At 43.4% G+C, this 20,380-nt stretch overlaps 1 protein-coding gene across 1 annotated transcript in view; it reads right to left on the bottom strand.

The window, feature by feature from the left end:
- Positions 1–20,380, bottom strand: part of LOC129698553 (diacylglycerol kinase beta) — a 440,909-nt gene that overhangs the window by 379,870 nt on the left and 40,659 nt on the right. Inside the window, exons 3-4 of the mRNA XM_055637631.1 lie at positions 11,220–11,282; positions 9,238–9,483 (exon numbers count right to left, since the gene is read on the bottom strand). Coding sequence (XP_055493606.1) covers positions 9,238–9,483; positions 11,220–11,282 — 309 coding nt within the window. The remainder of the gene's footprint in view (positions 1–9,237; positions 9,484–11,219; positions 11,283–20,380) is intronic.

Raw genomic sequence — 20,380 nt, 5'->3', positions numbered from 1 at the left:
GTGAGAGAGGGTCTGAGTTTGGCGATGTTGCGGAGATGAAAGAAGGATATATTGGCCCATATCCCTCCAAACCTGTCCTATCCATGTACCTGTCCAACTGTTTCTTAAATATTAGGATAGTCCCAGCCTCAACTACCTCCTCTGCCAGCTTGTTCCATGCACCCACCAACCTTTTGTGTGAAAAATGTACCCCTCAGTTTCCTATTAAATCTTTTCCCCTTCACCTTATCCTGTCTTCTGGTCCTCGATTCAAATACTCTGGGCAAGAGCCTTTTAGCATCTACCCAATTTTCTTAAACAATTTCTTAAATATTAACATCTTATGCTGTTTTATAGCCAATGCTGTATTCACGTCATAATTTAGTTGATATTCATGTCATAATTTAGTTCTTATTGAAACATATAAGATTAGTAAGGGTTTGGACACGCTAGAGGCAGCAAACATGTTCCCAATGTTGGGGGAGTCCAGAACCAGGGGCTACAGTTTAAGAATAAAGGGTAAGCCATTTAGAACGGAGATGAGGACATACTTTTTCACACAGAGAGTTGTGAGTCTGTGGAATTCTCTGCCTCAGAGGGCGGTGGAGGCAGGTTCTCTGGATGCTTTCAAGTGATAGGGCCAGATAGGGCTCTTAAAGATTGCGGAGACAGGGGATATGGGGAGAAGGCAGGAACGGGGTACTGATTGGGGATGATCAGCCATGATCACATTGAATGGCGGTGCCTGCTCGAAGGGCCGAGTGGCCTACTCCTGCACCTATTGTATATTTTGTTACAGGTAGCAATGCTGAAAGATCCAGTTCAATAACTGAATCCTTACAGGTTCCAAAATACAGAAGATTAGGTTAATCACTATAGATAGAATAGAATAACGTTTATTGTCATTTGAACCTAAGTTCAAACAAAATTAAGTTTCTGCAGTCATACAAACAAGAAAAAAAAACCAAGACACACAATTAACACAGACATCCATCACAGTGAACCTCCAAACACCTCCTCACTGTGATGGAAGGCAAAGTGTGGGAATACACGTTAAGGTTTTCTGCTAATGTGTTACCTGTCAACTCTATGTCTATGATTGCATGGTGAACTTTTCATTATAACATTTGAATTTAATAAGACTTTTTGCCCCATTCATTTTCACCATTACCATTCATCATTGTGACCATTCATTTTCACGAATGATAAAATGAAAAAACGGGGTCGATAGTGAGGTTGATGTATGTCATGTGCCGATCAAAATTCAGAAGAGATTGTGTAGTGGGAGTGAGATGAGACGTGGAAAGGAGGACTGTGTGTGAACATGCACCTTGTCTTCAACAATGGCAGGCACAACGCATATTGAAGCTGACACTTGAGTACTCACGTGGCTCACCAGATTTGTGCGAACGGAATCATTACCCTGACTCTGAACAACAGGTGTGAGCAGGAAGGAACTGCAGATGCTGGTTTACACTGAAGGTAGACAAAATGCTGGAGAAACTCAGCGGATCAGACAGCATCTCATGCATCAATGAAGGAATAGGTGACGTTTCGAATCTGATGAAGTGTCACTTAATCCTTCTCTCCAGAGATGCTGTCTGACCCGCTGAATTACTCCAGCTTTTTGTGTCTATCCCCATTATTAATTTCTGCTTGAACTGGCCCAGGACATGAGTAATATTCAGCAGGTGCTTACAAATTCAACTTGGAAGAGAAGTCACTCTGGCCGAGCTGCTGAGACCATCTTTCATAAGTGTACTGTGACCTTGACCATCAGACAGATGGGATGTTGTGACTAATCGAAACCTCCCCTGCTTCCTTATGTCTGAATATTGTGGCCCTTTGGTAACATACCTATGACTTCCACAGGCATGCTGAGATTTAATTAAGATGTTTATGGAAGGCAGACCCAGCGAGGGAAAGTTTTAATTAGTACTTGTAGACAATTACACTTACTTCCAACTCCCACTCTGCTGACACATCTATCGTGATAATGCAGCAACCTTTCTTGCCAAGCATGCGGTTTTGGAAAGAGGCATTCCTTCAGACGATGGGCAGTTAATAACATTCCTGCTCTGCAGTGCAGAATCTAACAAGGATCATCAATATTCATCGAAGATAGACACAAAAAGCTGGAGTAACTTGGGGGGACAGGCAGCATCTCTGGAGAGAAGGGATGGGCAGCGTTTCGGGTCGAGACCCTTCCGCAGACTAGTTTTTTGTGTCTATCTTCAGTGTCAACTAGCATCTGCTGTTCCTTGCGACACAGAGGGCAGTGGAGGCTAAATCACTGGATGGATTTAAGAAAGAGATATAGAAGGGAGATCGAGCAACTGTCCATATGGTGCCAGCACAATAACCTGGCCCTCAACACCAGCAAAACCAAGGAACTGATTGTGGACTTTGGAAGGAGTAGGAGGGGGACCCACAGCACCATTAACATCAATAAATAGGTTGATGGTTGAAAGGGCCAAGAACTTCAAATTCCTGGGCGTGCACATCTCTGAAGATCTTTCCTGGTCCGAGAACACTAACGCAATTATCAAAAAAGCTCATCAGCACCTCTACTTCCTGAGAGGATTACGGAGAGTCGGATTGTCAAGGAAGACTCTCTCTAACTTCTACAGGTGCACAGTCGAGAGCATGCTGACCGGTTGCATCGTGGCTTGGTTCGGCAATTTGAGTGCCCTGGAGAGGAAAAGACTACAAAAAGTAGTAAACACTGCCCAGTCCATCATCGGCTCTGACCTTCCTTCCATCGAGGGGATTTATCGCAGTCGCTGCCTCAAAAAGGCTGGCAGTATCATCAAAGACCCACACCATCCTGGCCACACACTCATCTCCCTGCTACCTTCAGGTAGAAGGTACAGGAGCCTGAAGACTGCAACAACCAGGTTCAGGAATAGCTACTTCCCCACAGCCATCAGGCTATTAAACCTGGCTCAGACAAAACTCTGATTATTAATAACCACTTTCTGCTATTTGCACGTTATCAGTTTATTTATTCATGTGTGTATATATTTATATCATGGTATATGGACACATTTATGTTTTGTAGTAAACGCCTACTATTTTCTGTGTGCTTAAGCAAAGCAAGAATTTCATTGTCCTATACAGGGACACATGACAATAAACTCACTTGAGAGTTAGATAGAGCTCTAGGGGCTAGTGGAATCAAGGGATATGGAGAGAAGGCAGGCACGGGTTATTGATTGGGGATGATCAGCCATGATCACATTGAATGGCGGTGCTGGCTCGAAGGGCCAAATGGCCTCCTCCTGCACCTATTTTCTATGTTTCTACATCCATTTTCATCCACAGTGCAAACATAACAGATTGAGTAGAATTGATCATTTTAAATACATTTGAATTTCAGGAAACCAAAGTAGGAAACACCTAGCCAAGAATTAAAACTGAAATGTATTAACATTTCTTTATTACACTGGATAAATGACAATTGTGCCGGATTTACTCAGCCTTATTGCACAGTTTGTGGGCAAAGAAAGATAGAGTCAGATTTTTACACAAGGATCTGTCGTTCATAAAATGGAAGCTACCAAGGAATGGCGGGACTGTCATATGAGGAAAGATTGAAAAGACTAGGCTTGTATTCACTGGAGTTTAGAAGGATGAGGGGGTATCTTATAGAAACATATAAAATTATAAAAGGACTGGACAAGCTAGATGCAGGAAAAATGTTCCCAATGTTGGGCGAGTCCAGAACCAAGGGCCACAGTCTTAGAATAAAGGGGAGGCAATTTAAATCTGTGGTGAGAAAAGCCTTTTTAACCCAGAGTTGTGAATTTGTGGAATTCCCTGCCACAGAGGGCAGTGGAGGCCAAATCACTGGATGGATTTAAGAGAGAGTTAAATAGAGCTATAGGGGTTAGTGGAATCAAGGGATATGGGGAGAAGGCAGGCACGGGTTATTGATTCGGGACGATCAGCCATGATCACAATGAATGGTGGTGCTGGCTCGAAGGGCTGAATGGCCTCCTCCTATCTTCTATGTTTCTAAAAATGTGTTCTTATATTAATCAAGTATATAGACTGATAGATCACAAATATAGTGTTAAATGATGCCATATAACAATCATTTTGCACAAATGGAAAGAAACCAAATACGATTTAGCAAAAAAATCTATTTTTATAACCTATACTTTGTGTTTTCACAATCCCTTAAATTCTGTCATTTCAGATAACTCTAATTGGATTAAAACATGCGTCAATACTTCATACCTCAAATGCAGGATCACAATCTTATTAGACTTATTAGAACCTGCATCATAATGCACATTAAACATTAACTCTGTGCGGCTAGCAATCCCAGCAAAATCTGAAGAAGGGTCTCGACCCGAAACGTCACCTATTCCTTTTCTTCAGGGATGCTGCCTGTCCCATTGAGTTACTCCAGCATTTTGTGTCTATCCCAGCAAAGTGCAAAGTGAATTTACAGAAAAGTCTGCTTTAAGTTTTGAGTAGGTCGGGAGAACACATTATAAGGCAGTAATGGGTCGGGAGAACCCATTCATCCTTAGGTTCTAGACACAGTAAATGCAGATAATTCACTTTGAGTCCAAATCAACATCACTTTCCTTCACCCACACACTCAAGAAGCCTGTTTTTACTGCTGCAATTTTCAATTACAATGAAAAATATGTTTGCACTCTTAAGCATTTCTGATAATTGCAAAGAAAACCTTTCACATATGTAAATTTCCACGGGGTATGCTGCAAACAATGTATTCTAAAAAATACTAAATTACTCAAAGTTACTTTTAAAAACACACAGCAAACGTAATCGTACTTTCTCTTCCAAAGATCTAAATACAGAATACAACTGTTATCTAAATTATTTCTGTGACAGACAATAGACAATAGACAATAGGTGCAGGAGTAGGCCATTCGGCCCTTCGAGCCATCACCGCCATTCAATGTGATCATGGCTGATCATTCACAATCAGTACCCCGTTCCTGCCTTCTCCCCATATCCCCCGACTCCGCTATAACAGAGTAAATACAATGTTATATTTTGGCACACGATATTTCAAAACGCTCTGTGAATTCTTGGCCAATAAATTTAGCTACTTATTTACTTTTCCCTGGATTATAGGCACCACTCTGTCAAACCTGAAGAGGCACTGTAGATGAATATCGAAAACCTTGTAGAGTTCTTCATTTCTCTGCAGGCCCTTAGTACATCAAGGCAGCATTTAGAGCAACATGCCATCAACAATTCAGGATAACATGGAAGTCAACGCAGTGCATGGAAAACACTTTAGTGGTTGGAGTCACGTCGCAAACAAAGGATGAGAATTCTGATTGCTAAATGTCAGAATTCTCAACCATTGGATATCATTGTAAGTGTTCTTGGGGAATGAGAACATAGAAATTAGAACAGCTCATCTGCCCCCTTGTGTCTTGGATCCAGTGATTTTAAGATGCTTCACCAATTATTATTTTTCCCATCATTAGCTCAGAAATGGGATGTTTGTTTACTGATTATTATGCAACCAAATGCATCCGCACTTTCTCAGGACAGGGGTTGTCTGATACATAGCAAATCACACTTGTATCACATCATTCTAAACAGAACAGCCTATTTGCAGTCACTCCGATTCTCCAAATTCAATATTCCTTCCTCCATTACTAACTGTCTGGACCAGCAGTGTGAACAAGATGGATTTTAGCAACTCACTATGGTGGCATCAACACCTCCACCACTCAGAGGGACAAAAGCACCAGGTAAAAGGGAAAAAAACTACTTCCATATCACACCCGATCTGGACTTGCAAAAATGTCAGTGTTCCTTCAGTCACTGTCAAAGACTTGGGACTCCATAGCTCAAAGCACTGTGGGCGTTATCTCTATCAAACAAACTCCAGGGACTATAGGAGGCACACCGGCAAAAACTTTTCAAGAGCAATTAAATCATAAGATCATAAGATCATAAGTGATAGGAGCAGATTTAGGACATTCAGCCCATCAAGTCCACTCCACACCATTCAGTCATGGCTGATCTATCTCTCCCTCCGAACCCCATTCTCCTGCCTTCTCCCCATAATCCTTGAAACCTGTAAAAGTGGAAAGTAAATGTTGGCAACCCACAGCCTCCCTCACTAATAAAGAGTAATATTGATTTTTAAAGCTTGACTTGCACATCCTTTTAATAGAGGAAAAGAAAATAGTTTAACTAATATGTCAAAATTGTTGAACACCTCTGCGGCTGAGCTGAATGCATCCACCAGTGTTGATTTATACAATGATTTTTGTAATAACTGTCTACACTGCTATTCAAATAAGAACTCATTGTATAACTTGGCTCCCTTCTCATAAACATTAATCAATTCCATTTGTTTACAATAATGGGCATTTCATATTTGTCAGTCGTCACCTCATGTTCCTTATTTCAACGTCTTTCTTTTGAGAGAAGATAAACACAAGTGAATAATAGCTGTATATTTATTCTGGAGCTGATTTAACAATTGCAAGATTTAAGTTCTGCAGTGAGAAAGTTTGTTAACGTTTTCAGCTTTCAATAGACACCTCTGCACTTAACACAAGCAAATCTCTCGGAATGCACACAGTTGATACCAATCAGATCTCAAGGAAAGGTTTGTTTTTTATGTGTCACATCAAAATATATACAGTGCCCTCCATAATGTTTGGGACAAAGACCCATCATTTATTTATTTGCCTCTGTACTCCACAATTTGAGATTTATAATAGGAAAAAATAACATGTGTTTAAAGTGCACATTGTCAGATTGTATTAAAGACCATGTTTATACTTTTTGGTTTCACCATGTAGAAATTACAGCAGTGTTTATACATAGTCCCCCCCCCCCCCCACCCCCATTTCAGGGCACCATAATGTTTGGGACACATGGCTTCACAGGCGTTTGTAATTGCTCAGGTGCGTTTAATTGCACCCTTAATGCAGGTATAAGAGAGCTCTCAGCACCTAGTATTTCCTCCAGTCACCTTTGGAAACTTTTATTGCTGTCGATCAACATGAGGACCAAAGTTGTGCCAATGAAAGTCAAAGAAGCCATTATGAGACAGAGTAAGGAATTTCTAGCAAATTCTGAAGTGTATAGACACATCCTATCTGCTCAAGTTCAAAGAAATGCCTCAAAACTCATTGGCCGGCGGTTCATTCTGCAGCAAGACAATGATCCCAAACATACTGCTAAAGCAACAAAGGAGTTTTCAAAGCTAAAAAATGGTCAATTCTTGAGTGGACAAGTCAATCAACCGATCTGAACCCAATTGAGCATGCCTTTTATATGCTGAAGAGAAAATTGAAGGGGACTAGCCCCCAAAACAAGCATGAGCTAAATATGGCTGCAATACAGGCCTGGCAGAGCATCACCAGAGAAGACACCCAGCAATTGGTGATGTCCATGAATCGCAGACTTCAAGCAGTCATTGCATGCAAAGGATATGCAACAAAATACTAAACATGACTACTTTCATTTACATGACATTACATGACAGATCAGTGTGTCTATATACCATTATATAAATATATACACACATCAATAAATAAGCAGATAATGGTCTATTAATGTTCAGAGATTTGTTTCAGTTGATTTTAATAGCCCGATGGCTGTGGGGAAGTAACAATTCCTGAACTGTAGCAGCCTATTCCACTTTATCTGTTTATTTATGTATATATTGGACTGAACTGTTCTGGATTTATTTATGCTTACAATATTCTGTTGTGCTGAAGCAAAGCAAGAATTTCATTGTCCTATCTGGGACACATGACAATAAACTCTCTTGACTTGGCTTTGTCCTGTTTTCACACCTTATACTTCCTTACCCATGTACTGCCCACTCCCCTGACATCAGTCTGAAGAAGGGTCTTGACCCGAAACATCACCCATTCCTTCTCTCCAGAGATGCTGCCTGTCCCACTGAGTTACTCCAGCATTTTGTGTATATCTTCCCCCTGCAACTGCAGGAGACGTAACACTTGTCCCTTTACCTTCTCCGTCACATCCATCCAGGACCCCAGCAGTCCTACCAAGTGAGACAGAAATACACGTGCATCTCATCTAGTAACACATCTAGTATGTTCAGTGTTCTCAATGTGGCCTCCTTTACATCGGCAAGACCAAGCTTAGACTTGCCGATTATTTTACCAAACACTTGCGCTCGGATTGTTAGATTTTTCAGTTGCTAACCATTAAACTCTCCTTCCCACTCCCATCCTGACCTTTCTGTCCAGAGCTACCTCCACTGACTAAGTGAGTCCACACACAAACTGGAGGAATAGCACCTCATATCCTGATTGGGTAGCTAACAACCTAATGTCCCTGTCCCACTTAGACAAATTTTCCGCGACTACAGGTGACTAGGCTGTCGTCACATGATCACGAGGTGACACCTATATGTTTCCTCAAGTCGCCTAGAGTTGTAACGATTTTGTGCTCGCCACTGGATTTTGAAATGTTCCAAATATTTCGGTGACTGTGGGCTTGACGTAGTGGTCTTCTCCTGACGTAGGTACTGTTGTAGGTTGTCACCAGGATGATGCAGGTTGTTGCCGGGTGCTGTTGTAGGTTGTCGTGGGTGGATGTAGGTTGACGTTGGTTGTTGTAGGTTGTCGCCTGTGTCGTCGGCGGTTGTCGTAGGCGTGGTCGTAGGTGGACGTCCTAAGTCGCGACGATTGGGTCGCCGGTTGTTGGTAGCTTGCCGTAGCTTGACGTCGACTAGGTGGAAGGTTGTTGTAGACATTGTCATTGGGGGGGTGGTCCAGTCGCCACTTTTTCAGCAACCTGCTACGACTGTGACAGTCACAGGCAGTCGCCGAAAAAAATCATCAAAGTGGGACAGGGCCTTAACGGTATGAACATTGAGTTCTACAATTTTAGGTAACTAACATCGTAACAACCCTTGACAGCATCTTTACTGTATTCTGAATTTAGCTTAGTTTAGTTTAGAGATACAGCGCGGTAAACAGGTCCTTCGGCCCACCAAGTCCCATCCGACCAGCATTAACATTATCCAGCACACACTAGGGACAATTTTACATTTCTACCAAGCTAATTCACCTACAAACCTCCACGTCTTTGGAGTGTGGGAGGAAACTGAAGATCTCAGAGAATGCTCATGCATACAACCAAGATCTATCTCAACCCAATAATCTGAAGCAGAACATTTTTGGAAGTCTTCTAACTCAATGTAGTTTGACAGTTAAACAAACATCCGATCCACGACAAACATTGGAAGTGAGGTAAATACACTACCTGGGGAATGAGAGTTAAGTGGTGAAGCAGAGAAAATCTTGAAGGAGCCAGAGGCGTTATGAGCGGAGTGAGCAGCGGCAGTGGATTTCTGAGAGGAAGAGCGAGAGGAACCAGGAGAATAGGTTGCTGAGGCAGCAGCAAATGGAGCCAAGCTGGAAGGTTGCTGGTCGGTGAGGTTGATCTGAGGACTCCTGCCATCTGGAGGCTGTCTTTTCATGGCGTTTAGAATACTTTTGCCATTAATTCCTGCAACGTTAGTGGAAAGGTAATAAAGATTAGCATAACCTGGGTCAAAGGAAAATATATATATACTTTTCATCTATCACAAGATGCGAGCAACAGGTTGGGGTGAAATTTTAAAAAAGCTGAAATTAGGGCTGAACCCCTCTCAGTTTTGGGGACTTTGCCAAAATTGCAGCAACCTTGGAAAAAGATTTGGAGGACATTCCCGACACTATCTATGTTGCTAATGAACGGAGGTGTCCGGAGAAGACCCAGCGGCGATAGTGGGGAGGTCGGCGTGGCGTGGCGTGGCGTGGCGTGGACGATGGTGCTGACCGATGGACGTAGATGGACCACGTGGACGTGAGGACACCGCTGTCGATGGAGGAAACAAATGACCCGGCGTGGGGGGACAGTTGTGAGGGAGGGGGGAAGAACAATGGCAGACCTGGCACGGGAGGACGGGGGGGATTTATAACTTTTTAAGCACCCGCTGAGTTGAAGAATTTCACTGTGACTTATCACATGTGACAATAAAGTATTCAATTCAATTCAATTCACTGATGTTTTAAAATTCATCCCAGGATGTTCAGAACTTTCTTCGCTTATGCATTCAAATGATGGCAACTTGCATCAACAGCTCCTAGAGTAACATCACCAGTTGGCAAACCCTATCTTTACCAGGAAGTACCATGCATTTTGTTTTTGGTAGGTGTCATCGACAGCGACCATGACTGGAAATCCATCAGGTTTTCTGTCCCAACCCAAGTCACTGAGCCCTGCTCTTCTGGATAGAAGCCGCTGACAGGCTTAATCTAATAGTTTCATCAATGGGGTTAATATTGGAAATGCCAATCTATGAATTGTCAAATCACGGATTTCAATTAAAAAAACGTTTTTTTGGTGCGTTTGACGGCATTGGGTCTGTACTCGCTGGAGTTTAGAAGGATGAGGGGCCCCCTCATTGAAACGTACAGAATAGTGGAAGGCCCAGATAGAGTGGATGTGGAGAGGATGTTTCCACTAGTGAAGAGTCTGGGATTAGAAGCCTCGGAATTAAAGGACGTTCCTTTAAGATGGAGATGAGGTAGAATTTATTTAGTCAGAGGTTGGTGAATCAGTGGAATTCATTGCCGTAGAAAGCTGTGGAGGCCAAGTCAATGGATATTTTTAACACAGAGATAGATAGATTCTTGATTAGTACAGGTGTCAAAGGTTATGGGGAGAAGGCAGGAGAATGGAAGGGTTAGGAAGGAGAGATCGATCAGCCATGATTGAATGGCTGTGTTGACTTGATGGGCCGAATGGCCTACTTCTGTTCCTATCTCTTATGACCTTTGAAAAAGACAGACAATGTAAAGCCTTTTTCAGAGGGTCCAAGATAAAATTGTACTGAGATCAAATATAAGTAACAGATTTGAAATTCCATTAGAACATGGAATTGGATCATTAAACTGATGAGTATCTCTATTAATTTTGGGTTTCACAGTTGAGCACTATTTCAATTCCTATGATAAATGTATGAACATATCGCAGAGCAAAATTAATTTGCCTGTTTCATTTTATAGTCATAAACTAGTTCAATAATTCAAATAATGAAATACCAGTCGATCAAAGGTTCGATCCAAGCTACCAGGAGACTGGAGCCTGTGATCTCAGTTTAGTTATTGGGCAGAGCATTACATTGAAGGCAGACATTCCCTCAGTACAACCAGGGACCACCCTAGGAAATGGCAGAAGACAACATGCACAAAGATTACCTGTAATAGGAGCACAAGCGACTTCTGTCTGGAACGAGATGCCAGAATCTAGAGTTTTTGATTCTACAACACACAATAATCAAAAGCAATTTTAATTTAATCAATATTTGATTATCATTCAAATATATATTTTAAAAGATATGGAAGGATAACAAGTTGCAGCAATATATGGTATCCAATGGAATTGCCGCATTCTTGTCAAAAATGATATTAATGATCAATTACACTGAATAATGTTTTAAACAAAAGTCTGAAATATTGCACGACAATTTTACCAAATATGGATTTGGCTCAATAACATGAACTGTCATAATAAAAAGGCCTAAATATTCGTGCAGGATTTTCAAATGCACATAGAAACATGAAAACATAGAAAATAGGCGAGGAGGAGGCCATTCGGCCCTTCGAGCCAGCACCGCCATTCATTGTGATCATGGCTGATTGTCCCCGATCAATAACCCATGCCTGCCTTCTCCCCATATCCTTTGACTCCACTAGCCCCTAGAGCTCTATCTAACTCTCTCTTAAATCAACACAGCGCAAGCTAGATGCAGGAAAAATGTTCCCAATGTTGGGTGAGTTCAGAACCAGGGGCCACAGTCTTAGAATAAAGAGGTGGCCACAAAAAAAACGTTTTCACCCAGAGAGTTGTGAATTTGTGGAATTCCCTGCCACAGAGGGCAGTGGAGGCCAAATCACTGGATGGATTTAAGTGAGAGTTAGATAGAGCTTTAGGGGCTAGTGGAATCAAGGAATATGAGGAGAAGGCAGGCACGGGTTATTGCTTGGCGACGATCAGCCATGATCACAATGAATAGCGGTGCTGGCTCGAAGGGCCGAATGGCCTCCTCCTGCACCTATTTTCTATGTTTCTATGTAAATTTCTAGTAGTCTCTTCAGTCTAACAACGCTGACAATATAAAATGATGTCGAAATATTGTCAGAGAATCTAATATATATTTTAATATAACATTCCTTTAACAAACATGGCCAGATTATTAAGACAATGGTACTTTAATTTCACATGATGTATTTCTTCAACCCCAAGGGTACGGAATCTTTGGGCATCTCTTCCATGAGGGGGGCAGGGTGGCTCCATCACTGAACAAATCTGACCCGACTCTCCGTGGTACTGTTCCAACAAGGCAAGTTCCTCAATGCAAGTTTGAGGAACACCACCTCCTGCTCACTTCGCAGCATTCCAGACTCTATATTAAACTCTCCAACTTTAGGTAATACACTTTCTCTCTGTTTGTATCAGACAATGGCCACTTCTGCCTGTCTCCATTTTGACTCAGTTCTTTTTATTTGGATAGTCTAAACTGCTGAGCATGTCCCATCAGCTTGCTGTTTTCAACACATTATCAAAGAGGAATAATTATGCTGTTGTTAACCGATTTGGTCTCACCCTATCAGTGATATTTCCTTTATTCTTTACATCCTTCCCTCTTCTTCTCCCCGACTGTTTTCTCTTTCCCAGCTCTGCCAAATGTTTTCTCATATGTAACATCGGCCATTTCTCTTTCAGTTAAGTTTAGTTTAGTTTAGAGATACAGCGCAGAGACAGGCCCTTCGGCCCACCGAGTCCGCGCCGACCAGCGATCCATGCACATTAACACCATCCTACACCCACTAGGGACAATTTGCATTTACAATAATTGGCAAGCCAATTAACCTACAAACCTGTACGTCTTTAGAGTGCGGGAGGAAACTGAAGATATAACCATATAACAATTACAGCACGGAAACAGGCCATCTCGGCCCTACAAGTCCGTGCCGAACAAATTTTTTTTCCCCTTAGTCCCACCTGCCTGCACTCATACCATAACCCTCCATTCCCTTCTCATCCATATGCCTATCCAATTTATTTTTAAATGATACCAATTAACCTGCCACCACCACTTCCACTGGAAGCTCATTCCACACCGCTACCACTCTCTGAGTAAAGAAGTTCCCCCTCATGTTACCCCTAAACTTCTGTCCCTTAATTCTGAAGTCATGTCCTCTTGTTTGAATCTTCCCTATTCTCAAAGGGAAAAGCTTGTCCACATCAACTCTGTCTATCCCTCTCATCATTTTAAAGACCTCTATCAGGTCCCCCCTTAACCTTCTGCGCTCCAGAGAATAAAGACCTAACTTGTTCAACCTTTCTCTGTAACTTAGTTGTTGAAACCCAGGCAACATTCTAGTAAATCTCCTCTGTACTCTCTCTATTTTGTTGACATCCTTCCTATAATTGGGTGACCAAAATTGTACACCATACTCCAGATTTGGTGTCACCAATGCCTTGTACAATTTTAACATTATATCCCAGCTTCTATACTCAAGATCTTGGAGATAACCCACAGGGAGAACGTACAAACTCCATACAGAGAGCACCCGTAGTCGGGATCTAACCCGGGTCTCCGGGCTGCAAGCGCTGTAAGGCAGCGACTCTACCGCTGCACCACCGTGATTGCTCCTACATCCTTCCCTCTCCCTCTCCCCTGCTGTTTTCTCATTCCCAGCACTACCAAAATATCTTCTCATCTGAAATATCAACTGTTTCTCTTCCCAAGCATGTTGCTTTACCAGCATTTGGTTTTGCTACTTATTCACCCAAAGCTGAACACCTGCTGACCAGCATGAAGTATAATAAATTTAAAAAAAATAATTACACTGCTTATACCTCAAGAGCGATTTCATGCGTAATTGGTTGTAGCTCGGAATGTTGGAGACATGAAGATTAGTTTTATTAATTAAGTAAAATAATCTTGCATTAACTCCAATTACAGACCACATTGTGAAACAGCTCAAGGCTTAATTAAACATATTACATGACTTGGCTCTTGAGATTCAAACTGTACGTACAAGTTAAGGAAAGGGGGAGTCAAGCTGTTGGTTGGGGTCAGATTGGTCAGCTCCAGCCATGAGAGTTCAAACAATGTGCAGGAAAGAACTGCAGATGCTGGTTTAAATCAAAGGTAGACACAAAATGCTGGAGTAACTCAGCGGTACTGGCAGCATCTCTGGAGAGAAGGAATGGGTGATGTTTCGGGTCGAGTATAAATCTAACGGGTCAGCCTCTTTCTAGCGCTAGAACTGCTTTACAATTTAAAAAATATTATTGTTTTCATCACTTACAAGAGTGTGATGAGACGAATGGTGCAATGGGTTTAGGCAAATTTTCAGGCGACTGTCAAGTTGCAGGCAACCGCGTGAAAACCCAGCAACTGGAACGGCGACTGTCAGAGAGAGACACACACACACACACACACACATACACACACACACACACACACACACACACACACACACACACACGCACACACACACACACACACACACACACACCAGCAGGCGGGGGACAGGGCAAGTGGGGGGAGCACTGTCTAAAGAATTCACACGGTGCAAAGCCAATGTGATACAGACACACACCACGATGAACAGGAAGGTTGGCGTGTAATTAAGACGGCGAAAGCACAGTGTACAGTAAGTCCTTTAAAAGAGGGGGGAGAAGGAGTGGAGACAACTTTTAAGAAGCCAGAGATACACGGCTGTGAAGCTCAGCGGACATTAACATTACCGGTCGATTATCCTTGGTTCTGAAAACGACTGCGTTTTTTTTACCCAATGAACCAATGAAATTCACCGGTCAGCACCGGCTACAACCTACGAGAACCATCGACCACCTAAAAACCCACTATGACCTCCCGGCGATCCACCTACGGCACGAGAATTCTCGCTACTCTCCGTGGCGGCTTCATTCGGGTCACCGCTAATTTTTCAACGTGTTGAAAACTTCACGTTGACCATAATGAGGCCGCGACTATTTCTCAGAATGTGGGAATTCCTCACGACCATGAAGGCGACTTCCCGGCAACAACCCGCCAACATGTGGTGACCATAGATTCTCCTGCAGTCGCCTAGAAGGTCGCCTAAGTGGAACAGGCCCATTACAAAGCATTGTCAACCTGACTCGTTGTCTCTTTTTCAGATTCAGATTCAGATTCAATTTTAATTGTCATTGTCAGTGTACAGTACAGAGACAACGAAATGCATTTAGCATCTCCATTGAAGAGCGACATAGCAAACGATTTGAATAAATAATAATAAGTGTCCGGGGGGGGGGGTGGTGATTTGCAGTCACCGAGGTACGTTGTTTAGTAGAGTGACAGCGGCCGGAAAGAAGCTGTTCCTCGACCTGCTGGTTCGGCAACTGAGAGACCTGTAGCCTCCCGGATGGTAGGAGGGTAAACAGTCCATGGTTGGGGTGAGAGCAGTCCTTGGCGATGCTGAGCGCCCTCCGCAGACAGCGCTTGCTTTGGACAGACTCAATGGAGGGGAGCGAGGAACCGGTGATGCGTTGGGCAATTTTCACCACCCTCTGCAATGCCTTCCGGTCGGAGACAGAGCATTTGCCATACCATACTGTGATGCAGTTGGTAAGGATGCTCTCGATGGTGCAGCGGTAGAAGTTCACCAGGATCTGAGGAGACAGATGGACCTTCTTCAGTCTCCTCAGGAAGAAGAGACGCTGATGAGCCTTCTTGATCAGAGTAGAGGTATTGTGGGTCCAAGAGAGGTCATCGGAGATGTTGACTCCCAGGAACCTGAAGCTAGAAACACGTTCCACCTCCGTCCCGTTAATGTGGATGGGGGTGTGCGTGCCGCCTCTGGACTTCCTGAAGTCTACAATGAGCTCCTTGGTCTTCTTGGAGTTAAGGGCCAGGTTGTTGTCAGCGCACCATGCTGCTAAGTGCTGGACCTCTTCCCTGTAGGCCAGCTCATCGTTGTTGCTGATGAGGCCAATCACCGTTGTATCATCTGCATACTTGGTGATGGTGTTAGTACCATGTACAGGTGTGCAGTCATAGGTGAAGAGGGAGTAGAGGAGAGGGCTCAGCACACAGCCCTGTGGAACGCCGGTGTTCAGGGTGAGGGTTGAAGAGGTGTGCTTGTCTAACCTCACAGACTGGGGTCTGTTGGTTAGAAAGTCCAGTATCCAGTTGCTGAGGGAGGGGTCGATGCCCAGGTTACCGAGTTTGGTGATCAGTTTTGATGGTATAATGGTGTTGAATGCTGAGCTGTAATCGATGAACAGCATTCTTACATAAGTGTCTCTGTTGTCGAGGTGGGAGAGGGCGGAGTGAAGTGCCGTTGAGATGGCATCCCACAGATGTGGCCTGACTGCAGCGTGCCAGAATCTTAGAATAGTTTGAATTCCAGAATCTGCAGTTTGTTCTTTATTTTCCTTGACACTCTGACAATATTAGCTGGCATGTGTCTGCAGTAGTATGGGTTTCCTTATAGGGGTTCAGGGTCCGGTGGCATTTAAGACCCATCATTTGGAGCGTCTGCTCCCACATAAATTACCTCAATTGTTGCAACAGAAATCATCCAGAATAAAGTCATCAATGCAAGGATTTCCTATCTGCTATTGAATTTTAATAAAAAAGCTTTAAGGGCCTTGCCCACTTGGGCGTCGTTTGCGCGAGAATTTTGAGCATCACAAAATCCTGGAGCGCCGCGCGCTACCACGCTTACGCCACCATGCCTCACCACGCATCATGCACGTGTCGTGCGTCGTGACACGTAAATGACGTCGCGTAAATGATGTACAAATGACGCCCAAGCGGGACAGGCCCTTTAAAAGGCAAGGCCTCCAAATTCCCAGTCACCGTTTGGCCAAAGGGCTACTGTTGGGATGATCATGGCACACTGTAGTTCCTTTTCCTCCTGCACCTATTGTCTATTGTCTATTGTCTGTTGACTATTTTATTTCTGCTGCAAACACAGAAAAGCATGTTGTACAAATATAGCATTCAATCTGTCAAGGCTAAAGATTTTTTTGCAGGGATATGTAGATCAGTAAATGTCGAAACATTTCTAATGCCTGACTATATTCAGAGGTCTTGCATTTTCTGCGTATTCGTCCAACTGTTTTAACCACACAACTTATTTGTTTTATAAACAGTCTGTCATTCTCAAGGATCACTTCAAATAACCATATAACCATATAACCATATAACAATTACAGCACGGAAACAGGCCATCTCGGCCCTACAAGTCCATGCTGAACAACTTTTTTTTCCCTTAGTCCCACCTGCCTGCAGTCATACCATAACCCTCCATTCCCTTCTCATCCATATGCCTATCCAATTTATTTTTAAATGATACCAACGAACCTGCCTCCACCACTTCCACTGGAAGCTCATTCCACACCGCTACCACTCTCTGAGTAAAGAAGTTCCCCCTCATGTTACCCCTAAACTTCTGTCCCTTAATTCTGAAGTCATGTCCTCTTGTTTGAATCTTCCCTATTCTCAAAGGGAAAAGCTTGTCCACATCAACTCTGTCTATCCCTCTCATCATTTTAAAAGACCTCTATCAGGTCCCCCCTTAACCTTCTGCGCTCCAGAGAATAAAGACCTAACTTATTCAACCTATCTCTGTAACTTAGTTGTTGAAACCCAGGCAACATTCTAGTAAATCTCCTCTGTACTCTCTCTATTTTGTTGACATCCTTCCTATAATTGGGCGACCAAAATTGTACACCATACTCCAGATTTGGTCTCACCAATGCCTTGTACAATTTTAACATTACATCCCAGCTTCTATACTCAATGCTCTGATTTATAAAGGCTAGCATACCAAAAGCTTTCTTTACCACCCTATCTATATGAGATTCCACCTTCAAGGAACTATGCACGGTTATTCCCAGATTCCTCTGTTCAACTGTGTTTTTCAATGCCCTACCATTTACCATATACGTCCTATTTTGATTTGTCCTGCCAAGGTGTAGCACCTCACATTTATCAGCATTAAACTCCATCTGCCATCTTTCAGCCCATTTTTCCAAATGGCCTAAATCACTCTGTAGACTTTGGAAATCCTCTTCATTATCCACAACACCCCCTATCTTGGTATCATCTGCATATTTACTAATCCAATTTAACATATCTTCATCCAGATCATTGATGTACATGACAAACAACAAAGGACCCAACACAGATCCCTGAGGCACCCCACTAGTCACCTGCCTCCAACCCGATAAACAGCCACTTTTACACTTTTAAAATGAATGTACAGCAATCACCAGAGTATTAATCATAATAGAACATTATCTCATCCAAATCAGAAGCTGCAGACTTCTGCAGTTAGTTTATTGGACATCTACTCAAAATACAAATAGTTATTACGCTGATCAGATATTTGATTACAGATGAAACCTGTTTCATATGATCTACAAAAATAGATCTTATGAATACCAACCCTCAGATCTAGATTGCAGAATTCTACTAACTGTAATCTATATCTTGCAAAAATAGTTTTACACCCTGTCATTAAAAGTCTTTAAACATAACCAAATGTTTTTTAAAACAAGCCATAAAACTCTGAACTGAAAATCTATTCCTCTTCTCCCGAGGAGAGATGGTGAGATAGATTTATTTATTTTCAGTTGTAATAAGTTGTCATTATCGATGTATTAACTCCAGCTGTGTCCCATAGGTACAGCCCAGAATGATTTCAATGTGAGGACTGAGACTAACATCTGCTAAGCCAGAAATAGACACAAAATGCTGGAGTAACTCAGCGGGACAGGCAACATCTCTGGAGAGAAGGAATGGGTGACGTCTTGGTCTATCTTTGGTGTAAACCAGCATCTGTAGTTCCTTCCTACATGTTTCCTCTGGGAAGCCAGTGTGTTTTTGGTGGTGAATGGTTCTTCAAATTGAAGTCATGTAAATTCCGGATCATGTAAAAGGTGACCTAGCCATTTTTGGGGGTCAGTAAACAGAAGGTTTGGATCACAAACATGTGTTTGGCACTGCCAGTCTTTGCTGACTGGCTGACTGACTTTGGTGAGGGTTCAGTAGAGGATCATAAACACGAAAGATCCTGCTCTCCACACCATTAATCCACGATAGCCTATTGAATGATGAAAGCAGAGCCTACCAGAGATAGCTAGGTTGGACCCTGAAGAAAGATCCATATTTTACTTGTCCTCTTTTTCCCGGGTTTGGGAAAGCACGAACTAGAGGGCGTAGATTTAAGGTGAGAGGGGAGAGATTTAATTGGAACCTAGGTGTAACATTTTCACACAGCGGGTGATGGGTGTAATAAATGAGCTGTCAGAGTAAGTTGTTGAGCCAGGTACAGTAACAGCCTTTGGACATTTGGACAGGTACACAAACACACACTGTTTAGAGGTATATAGACTGAATGTGGACAAATGGGACAAGCCTAGATGGGGCATAGTGGACAGGTTGGACTGAAGGGGTGTAAGACACTATGCTGTGTGACACAATGCTGTATTACATTATGACTTAACAAGCCTTAAATCGTCCACCATAATCTCTTCAATATCTTTGATAGGCGGCGCGACTCTCGTCAGCAGCGGCCTCTGCAGACCGTCCGCGTTTTTTATTATTTTTTGTCTATGTTTACATGTAGTTTTTGTTATTTTTTGTTGGGGTGTGTGTGTGGGGGGGGTGGGGGGGGGGTGGTAGGGAGGTGGTAACTTTTAAATCTCTCCCTGCACGGGAGACCCAACCTTTTCTTGTCGGGTCTCCGTTGTCGTTGGGGCTGAAATGAGGAGCGGCCTCCAACAGAAGGAGACCGGGGACTCTGGTGCCGACTCACCTCACCGCCGCGGAGCTGGCCGAGTCCAGGTGGAGCGGTGGTGGAGCGCTGCTGCTGCTGCTGCTGCTGATGCGAAGGCTGCAACTGCGGGTCTGCGGACGGCGGCACCGGGAGCCCGCGGGTCCCTGGAGGGAGACCGCTTTTCAGGGCTCCTGCAACGGCGACTTCTCCCGCCCGAGTTGCGGGGTCGAAGAGCTCCTGGAGCGGGGCCTAACATCACTGCCCCGCGCGGCTTGGAATGGCCGCGGGACTCTGCGAGCGCACGCCGGGGGCTCTAACACCAAGACCCGGTGTGCGACCTCGCACCACCCGGCGTGGCTTTAATGGCCACGGGACAATCGCCATCGCCAGCCGGGGGCTTTGACTTTGACTCTGTCATCGGGGGGGGGGAGAGTGCAGTGGAGAGATAAGTTTTTTTTTGGCCTTCCATCACAGCAATGTGATGGATGTTTATGTAAATTGTAAATTATGTTGTGTCTGGGGTCTATGTGTTTGTAATGTATGGCTGCAGAAACGGCATTTCGTTTGGACCTCAA

The sequence above is a fragment of the Leucoraja erinacea genome, chromosome 7 (genome assembly GCF_028641065.1).
Source record: "Leucoraja erinacea ecotype New England chromosome 7, Leri_hhj_1, whole genome shotgun sequence".
Classification (NCBI taxonomy): domain Eukaryota; kingdom Metazoa; phylum Chordata; class Chondrichthyes; order Rajiformes; family Rajidae; genus Leucoraja; species Leucoraja erinaceus.
Note: the sequence above shows the minus strand (reverse complement) of the source record. Positions and strands in the feature narration are given on the sequence as shown.